The 19,530-nt window shown below is 41.9% G+C and overlaps 1 protein-coding gene across 4 annotated transcripts in view; it reads right to left on the reverse strand.

Moving 5' to 3' along the window:
• Nucleotides 1-19,530, reverse strand: part of ABHD6 (abhydrolase domain containing 6, acylglycerol lipase) — a 42,869-nt gene that overhangs the window by 16,546 nt on the left and 6,793 nt on the right. The window contains exons 2-4 of one of the 4 annotated variants that reach the window (XM_046661648.1): nt 17,213-17,277; nt 11,753-11,847; nt 10,295-10,447 (exon numbers count right to left, since the gene is read on the reverse strand). In XM_046661648.1, coding sequence (XP_046517604.1) covers nt 10,295-10,413 — 119 coding nt within the window. In that variant the 5' untranslated portion in view covers nt 10,414-10,447; nt 11,753-11,847; nt 17,213-17,277. The remainder of the gene's footprint in view (nt 1-10,294; nt 10,448-11,752; nt 11,848-17,212; nt 17,278-19,530) is intronic. The other 3 variants (XM_046661640.1, XM_046661665.1, XM_046661657.1) reach the window with 3 other exon arrangements.

Raw genomic sequence — 19,530 nt, forward strand, 5'->3', positions numbered from 1 at the left:
AACCACTCCAGCAAGCATCTTAAATGAATATTCTGGTAGGTATTTTACTAATCACTCTAATTAGGAAGGGAAAAAGGAGTGTTTTCTTAAGCATAACACATAATAACCTTTTGTTATATATTTCTAGCAGTTTGAATCATGGTGCAAAGAAGGAATCCAGCGGTGGGATCTCAGTGGGTGTCTGACTAGCCCTTTCTCTGCCCTGCTTGTTTGAGCTTTGGCAGAATTTGAAATACTTGGTGGTAAGGCTCACAAGGACTCTGGAAAGGCCACAACAAAGACCGTTTCCCCTTGCAGATAGCCGGCCTGGAGCTCCCTGTGGGCCACATTCATCGACACCTGAAATCTAGGAGAAGCAGCCACGCACGTGGGCGAGACTGCAGCTGGATACAGTGCAGCCAACCTGGAGTAAGCGCCTCACGGCAGAGGTACTTGAATTGGCAGGAGATGCTTCAAAAGACTTAAAGGTAAAGCGTGTTACCGCTTGTCACTTGCAACTTGCTATTAGTAGAGGTGAAGAATTGGACTCTCATCAAGGCTACAGTTGCTGGAGGTGGTGTCATTCCACACATTTCAAATTCCTGACTGGGAAGAAAGGATACCACAAGACTGTCTGAAGGATGTCTGGATTCCTTCTTATCTCAGGACTCTAAGTACGCTAAGAGCTGTCCAGTGTTGGTGATTCCAGTGGACTGTATCTCTGTGAAAAACACAATTTTGCCTTTTTGTAATTCTATGTGAGCAAGCTGGAAGTTTAATTAGCTTTCCAACCAACTAAATTTCTGCAGTCAAGTCTTAACCATATTTAAGTGTTACTGCAGCTTCAAAGCTATTGATTCTGAAGTAGTGGGTTTTGATTGACTTGACTGTTTTTAAAAAGCTGTTTGAATTTAAATGGGATGCAGAAGTTACAGTAACAAACATTTGGTTTTGTACAGACATTATTTCCACTCTGCTGGATGAAATCAACAAAGGTCATATCCCAGCCCCATCCTCCAAGTATATACATACACACATACATATATACATATATATATTTCCCTCTAGAGATTTTGAGAGTGAGAACTTGTTTCTTAAGAGCTATCTGCGTCGGTCCTCTGGTTTTATTCCTCACAACATACGGCAGCTGGTTGAAAGCTTAGCTTCTGTTGGTTATATAAGACTTGGCAATGCTGGAGTTTGGCCCAAAATCGATTTCAATATGAAATTACCATCTAAACAAATTGAACTCTGTGCATGAAGAATCTCTCCAAGACGAAAGATAATTAATTCAACCAGAGATTCATTTTGCAGTGTACTTTGTGCCAAAGAGGGAGCCAAGTTTTGCAAAAGCAAACAGCCTAAGTTGCTGGTTTTAACCCTTTGTGTAAAATAAAGAGGCTAATAAAGAGGACATATATTCATATTTACTTGCATCTGCATACAAAAGGCCTGGAGCACATTCAAGGCACTATTAAGATGAGTATCTGGAGCACAGGTGGGGACTGTGGTGAGAAGTAGGTGGAGAGGGAACAGAGTGGGAGGAAGACTTTGCACTCCTTTCAGTACTTTTTCAATGAAAGTATTGCCTATTCAAAACATCAAAAATATAAAATTGGCTAGCTTAAAGCTCTATGACAAAGCAAGCATATTTCAAAATTCTAAATCATGCAGCATAACATGAATTTTTTCATTCATTCATATCCCAGTTCAATCATCTACTAACTACACGATTTTGAACCTCAATTTCCTCATTTATAATATGGGGAAAATGTTGCATTTTACTAAGGCTATGGTAAAGATTAAATGAGATAACCCATGTACAAAATTTTGTTCAATTCTCAGAACATGGTAAGTATTCAATAAATAGTAGCTATTAGTATTATATAAAAAAGATTTTATCCTTTGAAATACACTATTCATCAAAATTCAAGGGAAAAACTGGGGAAAAATTTGTAATAAATATGACAGCCACAGATTGATATCCTTGATATATAAAAAGCTTACAATGTTATAAAAAAGTTCATATATACGAAGTTATATGAACCATGCTAAGACCCTGATTCAACCCTGGGCAAAATAAACGAAAAGATTACTCAGAGCAGAAGAGACGTTAATGACTAACAAACATACAAACACAGGAAACATGTTCAACTTCACTAACAATTAAAGAAATCAATATCACAACAAGATATGCCTTTTTTATGGACTTCTAAATTAGAAAAGTGCTTTTTTTAAAAAGCCGATTATAATGCTCAACACTTCTAGAAAGCAATCTGGCATTAAGCATCAGGAGTCTTTAAAAACCTCATGCCTTTTAACCCAATAATTGTATTTCCAGGTATAACTTGTCCAAAGGAAATAAGCAGAAATCTTGAAAACAAAATATTTCTAAAAATACCCAAGACAGTGTTATTTGAATCAGAAAAAAATTAGCACCAATCTTAATGCTCATAAATAGAAAAGTTAATACATAAATTACAATGTATCCAGACAATGTAAGATTTTGCTGTTATTAAAAATGAAGTCTTCAAAGAACATTCAATAACATAGGAAAATATTTATGACATGATGTCAAGTGAAAACACAGGACCCAATTTTTTTATATTATTGATCCCAATTCTGTTAAAATTTTTAAAAACTGTATGGTTGGGGGAGAAAAGTGTGCCCTGAGGTGGGCATGCAGAGGCAAGGGCATGGGGGCTCACCTAGCACGGCTTGGACCCAGTGGGAAGGGAGACAGGGTTGGAAGGCAGCCTGGATTGGGGACTCCTCATTACCAGGTGGAGCTCTTGGTACTAATCCACATTTTTCATTTAATTGGTACATCCCCTGGAAAACCTTCCTTCGGCTTTGGAAACAAGGGGCTAGAGAACCAATATTTTCAGTAATTTCAAATGATCTTCTCAATGAAAAAGTGGGAAGAAGACTCCTTAAGCTACGAGGTCAGTTAAAAAATTATGAAAGACCAATAGCCCAGAGGGAAAAAAAAAAAAAACCTCATTTGGTTCAAGAATAATAGAGAATAAATTGCCTGTAAATCATAAACATCACAGAGGCAGAGATCAGAAAGAGCTGCAGGCTTGCAGAACAGAAACAAAGAGAATTAAGTTGGGACGACCGAAAGTCTCAGAGCAAGATCTTTTTTTTTTTTTTTTTTGAGGAAGATTAGCCCTAACTACTGCCAATCCTCCTCTTTTTGCTGAGGAAGACTGGCCCTCAGCTAACATCTGTGCCCCTTTTCCTCTACTTTATATGTGGGATGCCTACCACAGCATGGCTTTTGCCAAGCAGTGTCATGTGCGCACCCGGGATCCAAACCGGCGAACCCCCGGCAGCCAAGAAGCGGAACGTGCACATTTAACCGCTGCACCACCGGGCTGGCCCCAGGAGCAAGATCTTTTACAGACAATCTCAGTGCAAAAGCCGAACCGCTCCTGTTTCTGAAGCCTCTACTGACCTAAGCAGAGAAGCCCAAAAAAGTAGACTCCGTGGGGTTCTTTGAGAAAGGCTCCTCAATCCAGACCTTTTACCCTACAAGTCTTGCCTTTTCTAATTCAGAGGAACCTCTTAAGAAAAGTACTTATACGTTTCTTTTTTAAAATTATTGTGGTAAAATATAGATAAAATTTACCATCTTAACCATTTTAAGTGCACGATTCAGTGGAATTAAGTACATTCATAACGTTGTACATCAACCATTACCACTATCCATTTCTGGAACTTTCCATCACCCCAAATAGAAATTCTGTACCCATTAAACAATAACTTCGCATTCCTCCCCTTCTCTTAGCCCCTGATAATCTCTATTCTACTTTCTGTTTCTATGAGTTTTCCTGGTCTAGGTACCCCACATAAGTAGAATCACACAATATTTGTCCTTTTGTGTCTGGCTTACTTCACTTAGCATAAAGTTTTCAAGTTCATCCATGTTATAGAATGTATCAGCACTTCATTCCTTTTTAAGGCTAAATAATATTCCATTGTATGGTCATCCCACATGTTTATCCATTCATTAGCTGATGGAAATTTGGGTTGTTTCTACTTTTCAGCTGTTCCAATTAATGCCACTATGAACATTCACATATGAGTTTTTGTGTGGACATGTTTTCAGTTCTTTTGGGTAAAAACCTAGGAGTAGAATTGCTGGGTCATATACTAGCTCTTTTTCTCACCTTTTGAGGAACTGTCAGACTGTTTTCCAAAGTGGCTGCACCACTTTACATTCCCACTAAGAGTATATGAAAGGACTAATTTCTCCACATCCTTTATTGTTACTTTTTACAGAAACTTTTCACTGAAGTATAAGTCATATAGAAAAGTGCACAAATTATAAGTGAACAACCTGATGAATTTGCACAAAGTGAATGAACCCAAGTGTCTGCCACCCAGATCAGGATCTAGCATATGACCTGCACCCCAGATGCCCACCTCATGTCTCTCCCCACTACTTCCCCCAAAGGTAACCACTACCTCACTTTCATCTCTCCAGAAGTTTTACCTGTTTTAGAACTTTATCAACAATAAGTATTTGTTTATATCTGACTCCTTTAACTCAATATTATGTTTGTGAGGATCATTCATGTTGTAGAATACAGCACTATTTCTTTTCTTTTTGTGGCTGTATAGCATTCCACTGTATGAATAATTGCATGACTATACTTCAATTTATTTCTCTATTACAGTATTAATGGACATTGGTTGCTTCCAGTTTGGAGGTATTATGAATGAAGCTGCTATGGAACATTGTTGCATATGTCTTTTGATCAACATATATACACATTTCTGTTGGGTGAAATTAGTGGGTCATATTGTCAAATGCTTTTCCAGTAGATGAGCCAGTTTACACTCTCATCAACAATATACCAGATTCTAGTTGCTCCACACCCATACCAGGTTGAATAGTATTCCCCCAAAATTCACGTCCACCTAGAACCCATGAATGTGACCTTATCTGGAAATAGGGTCATTGCAGATATAATCAAAGTTAAGTTGAGGTCATACTGGACTAGGATTGGCCCTAAGTCCAATATGACTTGTGCCCTTATAAAAGGGAAAATAGGACACACAAGGAAGATCGCCATGTGAAGACAGAGGCAGAGATTGGAGTGACACATCTAAAGTCAAGGAATGCCAAGGACTGTGGCAATCACCAGAAGCTAGGGAAGAGGCATTGAACACCCTCTCCCTCTGAGCCTCCAGAAGGAACTAACCTTGTCGATGCCTTGATTTAGGATTTCTAGAATAAATTTCTGTTGTTTTAAGTCACCCAGTTTGTGGTAATTTGTTACAGCAGCCCTAGGAAACTAATACAACATCCTCACCAAGACTTGGAATTGTCGGTCAGCCCTTTTCTTTTTTTTTTTTTTTAAAGATTTTATTTTTTCCTTTTTCTCCCCAAAGCCCCCCGGTACATAGTTGTATATTCTTCATTGTGGGTCCTTCTAGTTGTGGCACATGGGACGTTGCCTCAGCATGGTTTGATGAGCAGTGCCATGTCCGCGCCCAGGATTCGAACCAACGAAACACTGGGCCGCCTGCAGCGGAGCGCGCAAACTTAACCACTCGGCCACGGGGCCAGCCCCAGTCAGCCCTTTTCATTTCAGCCATTCTGGTGTGTGTGTAATGGCATCTTATCATGGTTTTAATTTGAATTTCCCTCATGGGCAGTGAAGTTGAGCACCATTTCATATGTTTAATTGGCATTTGGTTAACCTCTATCATGAAATTCTTCTGTTCTCTTCTCAAAGCTTTATCATTTCACCTTCCACATTTAGATCTACAGTCCACCTGGATTTGATTCGTGTGTGTGGAATGAGGTTGCAGACGGGGCTGTATTCTTTTCTACTATTGCACCGCAAACCACCACAAGCTTAGCAACTTAAAACACCCATTTACTAGCTCGCAGTTCTGCAGGTCAGAAGGAGCTCTGGCAGGTTCTCTCCTCAGGGTATCACAAGACCCAAATCAAGGCATCAGCTGGCTCTTATCTTAGAAGTTCTTGGACAGAATCTGCTCCTAAGCTCATGGAAAATGATAGCAGAATTCAATTCCTTGTGGTTTCGGACTGAGGTCTCTGCTTCCTTGTTGGTTGTCAGCCAGGCGCTCCCTGCTCCTAGGACCCACAGGTATTCCTTCTCGCGGTCATCTCCAGCTTCAAACCAGCAACAGCACTGAGACCTTCTCGTGTTTCAAATCTCTCTCTTTGAAGGGTGAATGTGATCACATCAGGACTACAGGGGTAACTTCTGTCTTCAGGTCAACTGTATATAACATAACATAATGCAACCACGAAAGTGATATTTCATCATATTCACAGGTTATGGCGATTAGAGAGACAAATCTTTGTGGTGCTGTTTTAGTAATTCTGCCTACCAAAGGGCAGACTAACTTGTTTCCAGATGCACCCAGCCCCCTTTCCTCACTGCAGAGCAGTGCAACCTTAGTCATAAATCAAGAGACTCTATCTATAGACATCTGTTACTGGACTCTCCTGTCCCATTGGTCTATTTATCCTTCTTTGGGCCAATGTCACACTGTCTTAATTTACTGTTGCTCAATAATTAGCCTTGATAGCTGGTAATATAAATCATCTAGTACTGTTCTTCAAGATTGTCTTGCTTAATTGCCTCTTTGCTTTTCCTTATAAATTTAGGAATCAGTTTATTAAATTCCATCAAAAAATCTGCTGGGATTTTAAATAGGTATACACTGAATCTACAGACCATTGAAGGGAAACCTGACATCCCTCTGATAGAAAGGCTTTCAACTCACAAACATTATCTATCCCTCCATTAATTTGTCTTTCAAAATTTCTCTCACTAACACTTTGTAGTTTTCCATGTAGAGGTCTTCCGCATTGTTCTTTAGATTTATTCTTAGGTATTTTTTATTTGTTGATACTACAGTAAATGGTATCATTAAATTATTTTTTCATTTTCTATTTGTTTGTTGCTGTTATATGAGAATATAATTTTTGTTTGGTTGTCTTGTATTTAGCAATCTTGCCAAATTCACTTACTAATTCTAACAAATCATCTATAGATTCTTTTGGACTTTGTACATAAATCATGTCACCTGCAAACAACGTCAGTTTTATTTCTTCTTTTCCAAATCTTATCCCTTTTTCTCTCTTATATTTATGATTCCTTATCTTGATTTCACAACTGAGTTTCTTCGGAAAAACAAAAGTCTTTAAAAATCTCAGTCTTTTTCATCCCGTGAACAGTCTTGATACTTCACACAATTACATCACATATGGCCCTGATGTCATCCACAGTGGCCATGGCACTTCCAGTTGTGGCCCTCTGTTGACTCACAGCAAAGCATTTGGCATCTCCCACAGGAGCAACCATAGTCCACATCCGCTTCAGAAGTGGGCTGACCATGCACCAAGGACACTTAAACCTCCACAGAGCTGCTCTGAGGACTGGCTGTGGCCCACTGGGGACAAGTGCTCCTGTTCTCTAAGGAACTCAGAAGATCCCAGAGGGAAGGCCAGGAGCAGCCTGACGTGATGATTTCACCACACCCTTATGCTCATAGGGCAGGGCAGCCTGGGGTGCTGGGGACCCAGCCACCCCTACTGCCTGCTATTCCTGTTCACGTAGTAATCCTGAAAATTAACCTGACCAACCCAGGTGTGCAAGGTGAACCTGCTGGTGGTCATTATGGGCAGCTGAGCAAATCTACGCCTTTGGAGAAGTAGCTGTGGTTAAGGGACGTAAGTGATATAAGGTAAAGCTGCTCATCTTATGACAACCACTGTGTAAATGTCACTTGTAGTGAGGCAATTAGAAGGAAACAGGTTGTGTATTTCAGTGAGGTAGGAGGAGCCACTTACAGGATTTCCGACAGCTCTCTGCAATGGCATCACGGGTCTGTTAACCACAATCACAATCCCCCATGTCACAACACCTCCTGGCACGAACTGGAAGATTTTCTAGGATTTTCATCCTCCCCAACCAATTGAGTTTCTTCTTGGCCTGTGTGCCCAAGTTCAGAAAATAAAGAGCATTGTGTTTGTCATCCAGCCACGGCTCTGAGCTGCGTGACAACAGGCACGGGCAGGCTTTAAGATCACATGCATCTGTGCTCTCAATTAACAAGAGACTGAATGCTCCGCCCTCTGGGGGCTTTCTGGGTTTTGGCAGTATTATCTGTCAGTAAAAGTGAATTATTTGTCATGTGGCATGATTCATAACAGCCAAGAAGTGGAAAGAATACAAATGTTCATGTAGATAAATAAACTGTGGTAAAACCATGCAATGCACTATTATCCAGCCATAACAGAGGGGGAAGTGCTGACATATGCTACAACATGGATGAACCGCGAAAGCATGCTAAATGATGGAAGCCGGACATAAAAGGCCAAAAATTATATCATGTCATTTATAGGAAATGTCCAAAACAAGCAAATCCAAAGAGACAGAATGTAGTTACTAGTTGCCATGGGATGAAGAAAGGGGGAACTGGGAGGGAGTGATCACAGGTATGGGGGTTCCTTTTGGGGAGACGGAAATGTTCTGGAATTAGATAATGGTAACAGTTGCACAACACCACGAACATATTAAAACTACTGAACTGTATACTTTAAAATGGTGAATTTTACGTTATGTGAATTTTAACTCAATAAAAAAGTGAATTATTTGCTATGAAGTTATTTTTCTCTTTAAAGATCAAATGTCACAATTATTCTGACACTCTGACGGTGAAAGCCTTCTCCTTGAAGACCCAAGGAGCTTGGGGTTAGGGGGACTATGCAGCTTGGAGGCTGGTTTCTGCATGTGGTGGGTGGAATTAGCCTTTATATAATCACACCTCTGTATGCAGCCATATCCATGGTTACAGACCACATCAGTGAACTGCGTTCTGTGCTTCAGTTTTATATGTTTAAGAACAATGGCATTTGTGTGTAGAGATCCATGGTGTCTCTGCAGAGCCACCAGGGGCACACAACTCCAGCCTCTCCGTGTCAGGGGCCATACAGAGGCCTTGGCCCCAAAGTATTCCTGCCGCCAGCACTGCAAGGGCAATGGCAGTTAAGCAGCCCCGAGTCTCAGCTTCATCAATGCAGAAGTCGGTCTTGGGTGATCCCGTGAAGGGGTCACCACCCCGCTAAGAGAGATCAAGAGAGTGGAAGATGAAAAGCTTTCTTCTGTTCAATTAGCTTCTTTTCAAGGATAAGAGCCTAGCTGGCAGGCGGAAAATTCCACACTCCAGTGAAACAAAAGGGAGCCAGAAAGGAGGGCAGATAAGGGCACCATTGCAACCTCCCTGTATTCTTCTCTCTGTGCACAGAAGGTAGTTCTGACTTCCAGAAGTCCCAGTTAAATCTCAATATGCTTCCTTACGGCACATAGAGGGACGGTCTATTTTGGTATTTCCTTCACTGTGGGATGCATATCATGGGGTGTGAGGGGCGATTTTATTCGGTAAATGGACTGTGGCATGAAAAGTCACTGAAGCCTATCAGGAGAAAGCTACTCTCTTTCCAACTGTTAACCTTCTGATTCCATCAAGGAGAACGGCTCTGTTTGGAGCTGCTACATCTTTCAAACCTCTGCTAGACTGTGTAATAAAGAGAAAGGAGACGGAGTCTTTGGCAGGCTAGAATTTAAGGACATTGTTTAATGTCATTGTGTTTATTTTTACTTTTTCATATTAATTTACTATTTATGGCAAGTATGGCAAGCTTTCCACTTAGGGTAATGACACTTATATCACTCCTGAAATAAAGTGATTTAAGGTAAAAAAAAAAAAAGTGACTTACTCTAAAGAAAATAAAAAAGAAGAGGTGGTAGGCAGATAGAACAAGAATCATAAAGATGGTACAAGAATGACAAGAGTTTTGGAAACTTTTTCCCTCTCTGTCACTTTACTAATGAACACTTTCAGGACAAACCTAAAACCCTTCTGTCCTACCCATGCCATCTCCATGGTCCTGTTCTTTCCAATTCATCTTTCAGTGCACATCACTGCATCTGCCAGGACATCACCAGATCCCAATCCAACGACCAAGAAAATACCAAAGGAATTTCCATGAACGTACACCACACTTGCTTAAAAACAGAATCACTGACTTTGGGGGTGAGGGTGGCCTCCTGGGCAAAGAATCCTGAAAGAATTTACCTGGTGAGAAGCTACCACCAAAAATTCTTCAGGAACACTCCCAAAATTCAACAAAGGATGTCTTTCTACCTTCCTGGATGTTTGAAATATTTTATCATAAAGAGTTGAATGACAACCAAAAGGACAAGCAGAGAAGATGACTATTATGATACTCTTGAAAATTTCCATTATAAAATTAACTTACCAATAGTAGATTCTGATCAGTGCTGAAGGCCACAGGAGAAACGAGGCTACAAACGCCAGGATTGGGATGGCCAAGGTCCCGCCCGCGATCACAAACATATTAACCACGTCAAGATCCATCCTGCTCTTTAGGGCTGGCTGACACCTGCAGGGGCTGAAGGGAGCGACAGTGTGGAAACTCTGTCTCACAAGAAAAGGTGAAGAAGCAAAGGGAAACAGAAGTGAAGGACCCAGAATGAGAGTGAAGATCAGGAGGAAACAAAAGCAAGCAAGTGCTTTAAAAAATCTAAATAGGCATGACAACTAATGTAATGAGGAATCCTTGAGAGGATCCCGGATTTCTTTTTTTTTTTTTTTAAGCTACAAAGGAAATTGTTAGGACAACTGGGGAAATCAGAGTAAGGACTGGATATTAGATAATATTATTATATGAGAGATAGTTCTCCACCGTGATGATGAAACTGTGCTTACTATGCAGAATGTCCTTGTTCTTCAGAGATGTCTGCTGAAGTATTGAGGGGTGAAGTATAGTGATATCTGCCACTCACTTTAAAAGTTGAGAGGAGAAAAAATACGTGTGTGTGGGCATGTGTGGGTGTGTGTGTTGGTGGGGGGAGAGGAGAGAGAAATAGAGCAAATACGGTAAAACATTAACCATTGGTAAACTCAGGTGAAGGTTACATGATAACCTTCGACTTTTCTATAGGTTTGCAATTTTTAAAAATTGAAAATTAGGGAGGACAGATAACCTTAAAGACAGAAAGAAATGAAACAAATCTACAAGTACACATGAATGCTTATACACATCCAGACATCACTAGAAGGATGTGCAAGATGCCAGTAAGAGTGGCAGCATCTAAGGTGGGGAACTAGGTAGTTGGATGTCAGGGGTAGAAGGGAGACTTGTTTTTCATGGTCTACCTTTTAAAATCTTTTAGTTATTCATTATGTATATGTATGGCCTATTCAAAAATAAATAACATACAATAAAAAGTTAGGAGGGAACAAATCAAAACAGCAGAAATTTTCAGTGGATTTTCTGATGTCTCCTTGAAGACTTGACGGACACACCTGAAGGCTAGAATGCGAGCCCCAGGAGGGCAGGGACTGGATCCTTAGCACCTACACTAGGGCCTGAGCCACTTCTAGGCACTCAGGAAATCAGGGCGGAATTAGAAGCCCCCACCCAGTCCTGTCTCATGAGCTCACAACATGGTTCATTTTTTCATGGAACGAAAGATATTTCAAGTCCCATCCTCCTCTCCAACAGAGAAGACAATGCCTGCGATGATCTGTAAGTCAGGGGTGCCTCTGGGCCAGCTGAGGATTCTCAGCCACCTGTGTTAAGTATGCATTTCACCAAACATAAAACAGACTTCTTCAAGAAAAAGTATTAACACCTAGCAAGTCGTGGCCTTCCTTGTATTTCCGGTGAAATGGAGAGACCTCGCTCACATACCTCTGTCAACCGATATGTGTTTCAATTTCATAATGAATTCATGATGGCACAGTATGACCTCACAACCAGTGAGCACAGGGGTCAGCAAACTTTTTCTGTAAGGGGTCAGATGATAAATATTTTAGCCTTGTGGGCCACACAGTCTATGTGGCAACTACTCAATCTGCCACTGCAGTGAGAAAGCAACCATACACATGTAATAAATGGATGTGACTGCAGACCAATAAACTTTATTTCAAACAATAGGTTGCAGGCCAAATTTGGCCTGCAGGCTGTAATTTGCAAACCCTTGATACAGCACACCAATCCCATCAAACAGGCAAGGTAGCTGTTTTAATCTCCTATTTATAGGCTGAGGAAACTGAGGACCAGAAAGGTTAAGTAACTTGCCCAAGGCCACTCAACTGGGAGAATCACAATTACAAAACAGGCTGGTGACTTGGACTCACTCCCTTTGCACCCAGCTCCACTTTGTCTAATTTTTTTCAAATGGTCTTTTTTTAATCCTTGTAACCTCTTTGCTGTTAAATAACCACACTCATCACCCCTAATTTCTCCATAAAGATGTGACATCTCCATTTGGATGTTTCGTCCCTCGAAGAGGTTTGGTGAAATGAGCCTAGCCGGGGAGAGAGATGCATCTCGACGGTTCTTTTCAGTTACAGACACTCTCTCTCTCTAGGTACAGTCCTGAGTCTACAGGAATGAAAGCTGCCGCCTTCTCAGGGCAGAAGCACGGTCTGTGTTTCTGATCCAGCTGTCCTCTCAGTTTCTCAGTCACTGTAAACACTTTTTCCAGCACGCTTAAGTCACTGGCCTGTTTTTCCTTCTAGAACCAGAGCTCCTTGATGGCAGGGACAATCATGTATGTTCTCTCTCAGTGCCTGTAATAGCACAGGACACAAATAAGGCGTAAATGAATTAATGAAAAGCAAAGTTACAAAATGGGCTTCATCCTGTGTTTCAGGGACAACCAATCCCAATGATGCTGTAAGAGACTGACTTTTTCCTCTTTCAGGCACTACAAAACTCCCCGGAGGACGCACCTATTTAACACCGGGTACAAGTTATGATGCCAAAAGGCCTCACTGTCAGGGGATAAGCAAATTAATTGTAGAGGGAAGGGAATTTTACAAATCTGAACATCAGAGGTCACAAAAGAGTTGATGGAGATGGGAACGGTCAGCTTCAAGGGGACTTTTCCACGTCACACAAAATCCTCAAAAACTGCTGAGGGCCACCATGAATTCCCATTCCCAAACTGCAGGAAGTTAATTGCATGATGTTCCTTTGGACTAGAAATTAGAACATTTTATGCCCAAAGCCAAATTTATCACAGACTCTGACACTGGCGATGGTAGCCCCAACCTGAAGGCATGGTCATCAAAAAGAAACTTCACGGCTTTGTCAAAGCCTGCTACAATGTCACAGTCAGTTTGGGGGAAGGTTTTATCTGGCTCCATCTTCCATTTAATGACAGGATAAAGTCTTCAATAAGGAGCTTTTGTAGAGCCAATTTAGCAAGGTGTGGACTTATTACAGAGCACTCTGCACATTTTCCCTAATGAGATTAAATATAGACAGGCCCCGAGTGAAGAAACTAATGCTTTCTGAGTTATCTATCCAAACAAAGAGCAGGCAATCATTTCTATCTCTGCAACATCCATCCTTTTACAAAAGACTTGCCCCAGCTTTCCTTTAGAAAGGCAGATCTTCCACCCTGCTGACGTTTGTTTATAGGATACTTTTGTACCCAAGGGGGAGGCTGGAGACAGAAAAACTAAAGCCTTGTGAACCTGGAACCACCAATGAATGAAAATCAACTAAGGGGTAGTTCATGGAGTTTCCCAAAGCAAGGAGCCATAGATCTGATGTTTGCAAGATGGCTTTAGAGAGCGGGAGAGTACTAAACAACCCTTCAGGGCCACGCAGCCTTAGGTAACACTGACCCACATACTGAGAAAGCCATTTTTTCAGTTCTTTTCAGTCCCGCTCAGGTCAAAGAGAGGCTCAGTCTGGTGTATTAAATAGTTCTCTAACCCTTAAACCCCCTGCAGGCAACAGTATCTAGCTACTTAAAAATACTGTTTCTTTGTGTTGATTTTTTATGGATACTTTCAACTTATGGTAGTGATACAAACTAATTTTTAAAATTAAGTTAAAAGGAGGAGTTAATTTAAAGAAAAATGCTAAGTAGGCGATACATGCATCTGGTGAAAATCGTGATGGTGACACATGAATGGCTGCCACTGGGGCAGCTTCATGCGACCGGGCTGGGGGTGGGGGGTTCCAGGTGCCTCTGTCCTACCAGCCTCTCCCACACACTAGCCGCAAGACCTCGGTTTCCTCATCTGTTACTGTGAACATTCATCCAAATCATCTCTTCTGTCTTTTCCTACTCCGGTGACGTAAAACATTTCTGAAATTATGTCGGGCAATTAAAGAGCAGGATCTGGCTTGCCCCCACAAGAATCTTGTTTCCTGCTACATTTCCCTAAAACCTAAAACAGTATCTGGCAAATATTTGGTGCTTGATAATGCTCACTGCCTGAACAGACTGAAAAAGGAAAATGCACTCCTTTTACGTATCTGTTGCATAAAGTGAGGCACCTCAGGGTTAAAGACAGTGATTTCGGTGGCCTTGCAGCACAGCGTGAAGCGAGGCGATGTCCGGAAGGAGAGCTGGACCTTAAGGCGCCAGGGAAGATAACACACTCTCACATCCCAGACTGGAGCCTGCCACCCAGCCTCCTCCTGTTAACATGCAAGCTGTGCATTCGGGGCCTGTATCTCTGAACATAGCGACAAAGATTAATTGGATAGAAGATATGTCAGTGGATCCAGATAAACATTGCATCTCATGTTCCCAAGTTTAATGTGAGGTTAGAGGTAGGGCATATTTTGTGTTATAATTGTCTTTTAGCATTCTCACTGATTTTGAAAATTGGGCATCCTGAGATCCAATACCTTAATCTTAAGGCATAAAGCAAAATTCCAAGAATAAATAGAATGTAAAATGCTTTCATAGAATCTTGCCTTTCCCTAGACATCTACCTATATTCCATCAAATCTGATAAACCAAAGTCCTGATCTCTTCAAAGTAATGATTATTATAACAATAGCAACAATAATAATAACCATGACCACCAACACCACAGCCAAAGATATAAGAGTGACAGCTTCCCTCTACCGAGTAACTATTGTATGCAAGGCCCCATGTAGGCGGTTCATATACATCTTCTCATTTTATCCCTTACAACATTATGAGGTAGGAAACATTTCTCCATTTTAAAGATGGAGTAACTAAAGCTTAACGAAGTTAACAAATGCCCCTGAGGTCACCTGGCTAGTAAGTGGCATGATCTGTATTTCAGTCCAATCCTGTAGGTGTTCCGGGTCATGCTACCTTTGCCTTCTCTCAGTGCTTGCTGTAAGCTGATACTTCTTGTGCATCAGTTATGCACACAGCTCAGAGTTCAGTGTCCCCATCGACATTCTTTGCACTTCTCTAGATCTTAAAGAGCAAGCAGCATGCTAACATTACAAGTTAACAATTAGCTTATTACCTTATTCCTGCTGGTGTTTTTAAAACGACACAGTGCTGCTTATAATTTTTTCTTTAATTCTGCAACATGAAAATTCTTTCCACAATATTTTCCACTAAGAAAACACTAAGTTCTTGAAATCCGAGTATAATATCCCAGCTATTAAATATTGTTGCATCTACCCAACACCGAGTTCTGAAACCAGGTCCTTCTCAAGATAAACCAATTCCTCAAAACTATCAATAATGATCAATAGCTGAAAAAGAAGAGAAGCTTCTCTTGTGTGGAAGCCCCAGGATTGATGAGACAGAATAATTCGAGAAATGGGTAGGTTCTAACTCCTTGTCATATATATCTTCTCCATCACAGAGGAAAGTCACACTGAGATTTCCAAGCAAACTTAACTGAAAGCATGGCATGGCCCCCAGGATGACTACCACAAGGTGCTCACCTCTGCCCTCGTGGCCTTATTGTCGCCCCCTGACCCTGGCTGAGCCCATTCCTCCTCCGTAATTTGCAACCCTGACAGCCCTGCGGCTGAAACAAGCCATGGCTATGAGCACCCCTGGCCTGGATCCTGAAATGCTCTCCTCTCTCTCTTACCTAGATATTGCCATGATGCTCTCCTCTTTCTCTCCCCTGGATAGTCCCATGATGTTCTCCTCACTCTCTCCCATGGATAACTCTCATGATGCTTTCCTCACTGTCTTTCTTGGAGAGCTCACCATTCCTATATCCTCCACCACTCTATCCTACAGGGAATTTGAAAATCCACAAACCTTGCCAGAACCTCCTTCTAGACTTTTCCAAAAGTCTGCCTGACCATGCCCCTGACCCAACAGTCCTACAATGTCTCAGGCACATATCTCTCCCTTCTCCTGACTTGCTGATTTCTGTCAACAGTATCCCCATCAGTCTCGATTCCCAGACTCTGATGCATCTTTCACTCTTCCCACTTCCCTACCACTCCTATTACGCAGTGGCAGAGAGGTGCCAGAACTGGAGCCAACTAGTCCAAGTCTTGACCAACTGTGCTATTTAGTAGGTGGCTATTTAAATTTAAATTAATTAAATAAAATTTAAAGTTCAGTTCTTTAGTTATACTCATCACGTTTTAAGTGCTTGAGAGCCACCATATTGGACAGCACAGCTTTAGGGGGTTTATGCCCATGAAGGCCCATTAAGCCAGTTTGGTTCAATATATACTAGGAACGCTGGGTGGGAAGAAAAATTCCCACCAGGTGTGAGACTTTGTATGGGTCAGACCACAGCTCCCTCAGCCACCACACTGGGTCCAGGTCCTCATTTCTTCTTGCTCCCATTTCTGTAAAGGTCGGTCTTTCACACCCTGTTCAGTCCTTCCACCACCAGCTGCCAGAGAAATCCTCTCAGTTCACACCAGGAATTAGGCTGCTCTGGTCTAATGGGAACGCTGACCACTCCATGTGATCCCAACTCAGCTTCCTGGGCTGGACTCCCACATCTCTGCCTGCAACCCAAATAACCAACTCCTGTCTCCATGCAAGCCCCACACAGCCTCCTGCTTTGCCCCCTTGAGCACTCTCATGTCCTGGCTGCCTGATGAACTCCCCTCTGCCTTTGGGGCTGATTCAAGTAGCACGCTCTCCACAAAAGCATCCTGGTCCCCATAGGCCCAGGTCTTCCAGACTCCCTTCAAACTCAGAGCCCCGCCCCAGCACAGTCTTTGCAAACTGTTTGTAGAAGGCTTTTGGATACATAGCTGAGCTTTGAAAACCTTCAGGTGCCCTACCCCCTCCCACCAGATCTACTGAACCAGAGGAAACACCCACCACAGGTTGGCCTGCAGAGGGGTGCAGGCGCGCTTACAGAGCAGCCCCAGCCCCATTAAGAGCTGCTTTTTTTGTAATCTGTAGTGTTAAAAATCCATACTCACTCTTCAAAGAGCACAGCCTTCTTTCCCACCTGCTACTGGCTCTGGCAGAAACTGAAAATCAGATTCTGGAATCACAAGACAGAAAACGACAAAGGATTAAATCATAACAGGAAATATGAATGAAGTACTAACAGCCGGCAAAATCTTAGCTGGCTTCGTTAAGGTGGAGCACTAGCCTCCTTGGCACAAAGTCCTACAAATATCTCAAGGCTTTATAGTTCACCTCTTGCTCAGTCACCTCCTCCAATTAAGCAGCCTGCACAGAGGGCAGGGCGGGTCAGACAACAGGGCGTGGGAGGGTGTGAAGGAGGTCAAAGAAGAAATCTGTGGTGGGGCACAAAGCATGGGAGTGACCTGGTGATCCCAGGCAGAGGGGTGGGAGAGATGACAATGTGGACAGGCAAGCTCGGGCGGAAGGGGGTTCCAAGAGCTACAAACTCAACTAAGACCCTCAGATAAAGATTAAAACTCTCCTTCTCCATCTGGGATTAGGGTTTACCTAAAAGTTGTACTCATAACGGAATGAGAGGAAGGCAGCAACCAAGGAGCAAATGAGGATGTTATTTCCACTAGAGTGGCCAATGAGAGGGGACCACACAGCTCAAAAACAGGGCTGGACAGAGCAGAGACGCTGCAAAGGCATCCCAGCAGGAGAATGAGACGACAGGCAGGAAGGTAAATCCACACAGCCCCTGAATTATTTCAGAGGGCTCAAAGAGCTAAACACAAAAAAATAAAACCATGAAAGTTCTAGAAGAAAATCTGAGAACTCTATTTTTAAATATCTTCATGGGGAAAGCCTTTCTAAATAAGATATAAAACGCAGAGGCCATAAGAAAAAGATTAGTAAGGTGAATGCATAAAAATGTTTTTAAACGTCCACATGAAGAGAGATACCATGAACAAGACGAAAATTTGTCAATACATATCAAAGGCAAAAGACTAATTTCCTTAATGTATAAAGGACTCCTACAAATCAATAAAAACCACAACAAAAATTCAATAGAGGGGCTGGCCCCGTGGCCGAGTGGTTGGGTTTGCACGATCCGCTGCAGGCGGCCCAGTGTTTCGTTCTTCGAGTCTGGGACCCACAACGAAGAGTATACAACTATGTACTGGGGGGCTTTGGGGAGAAAAAGGAAAAAATAAAATCTTTAAAAAAAAATTCAATAGAAAAATGGGCAAATGATCTGAATAGATAATTTCTCAGAAAGGAAATACAAATGACTCTTCAACGTATAAAAAGATGCTCAGGGGCCGGCCCAGTGGCGCAACAGTTAAGTTCGCACATTCTGCTTCTTGTTGGCCTGGCGTTCAGCAGCTTGGATCCTGGGTGCGGACATGGCACCGCTTGGAAAAAACCATGCTGTGGTAGGTGTCTCATACATAAAGTGGAGGCAGATGGGCATGGATGTTAGCTCAGGGCCAGTCTTCCTCAGCAAAAAGAGGAGGATTGGCAGTAGTTAGCTCAGGACTAATCTTCCTCAAAAAAGAAAAAAAAGGAAAGAAAAAGATGCTCAATTTATTTATAATAAGAAAAATGCAAAGAAATCTACAAGGTGACGGCAATCTCTATTTATCATCCTGGCAAAGAACAAAAAGTTTAATAACAGACTGTGTTGCTGAGGCTGTGGGGAAATAGATGCTTTCACACATGTGTGAGTTTACATTCCCATCAATAAACTCTATGGATGCCAATGCGGCAAAACCTGCAGCAACGTAAAATGCACAAACCTTTGACTCAACATGTGATTTCTTTTTTGTTTTCTTTTTTAAAGATCAGCACCTGAGGTAACAACCATTGCCAATCTTCTTTTTTTTTTTTTTTCTGCCTTATCTCCCCAAACCTCCCCATATATAGTTGTATATCTTAGTTACAGGTCCTTCTAGTTGTGGGATGTGGGATGCCACCTCAACGTGGCCTGATGAGTGGTGCCATGTCCGCGCCCAGGACCCGAACCCTGGGCCGCCACAGCGGAGCATGCAAACTTAACCACTCGGCCACAGAGCCGGCCCCTCAACAACATGATTTCTAGGAATTTAAGTTTATACCCTAATGTGTGAAAATACATTGGTGCAAGGTTATTTGTTACAGTATTATCTCTCATGGCAAAAGATTGGAAATAACTCACATGCCCATTTACAGGGGACCTATTAAGAAAATGATGGTATAGTTTTATAAAGACATATTACGTATAGCCATTAAATACAAATATAATTAAATATAAGCAATTAAAATAATGAGGCAGTGCTATTTCTCTTTATGGGTAATGACCTCCAAGGTACACTGCTGACTGAAGAAAGCAAGGAACAGTAGA

This window comes from Equus quagga, chromosome 1 (assembly GCF_021613505.1).
Source record: "Equus quagga isolate Etosha38 chromosome 1, UCLA_HA_Equagga_1.0, whole genome shotgun sequence".
Lineage (NCBI taxonomy): Eukaryota > Metazoa > Chordata > Mammalia > Perissodactyla > Equidae > Equus > Equus quagga.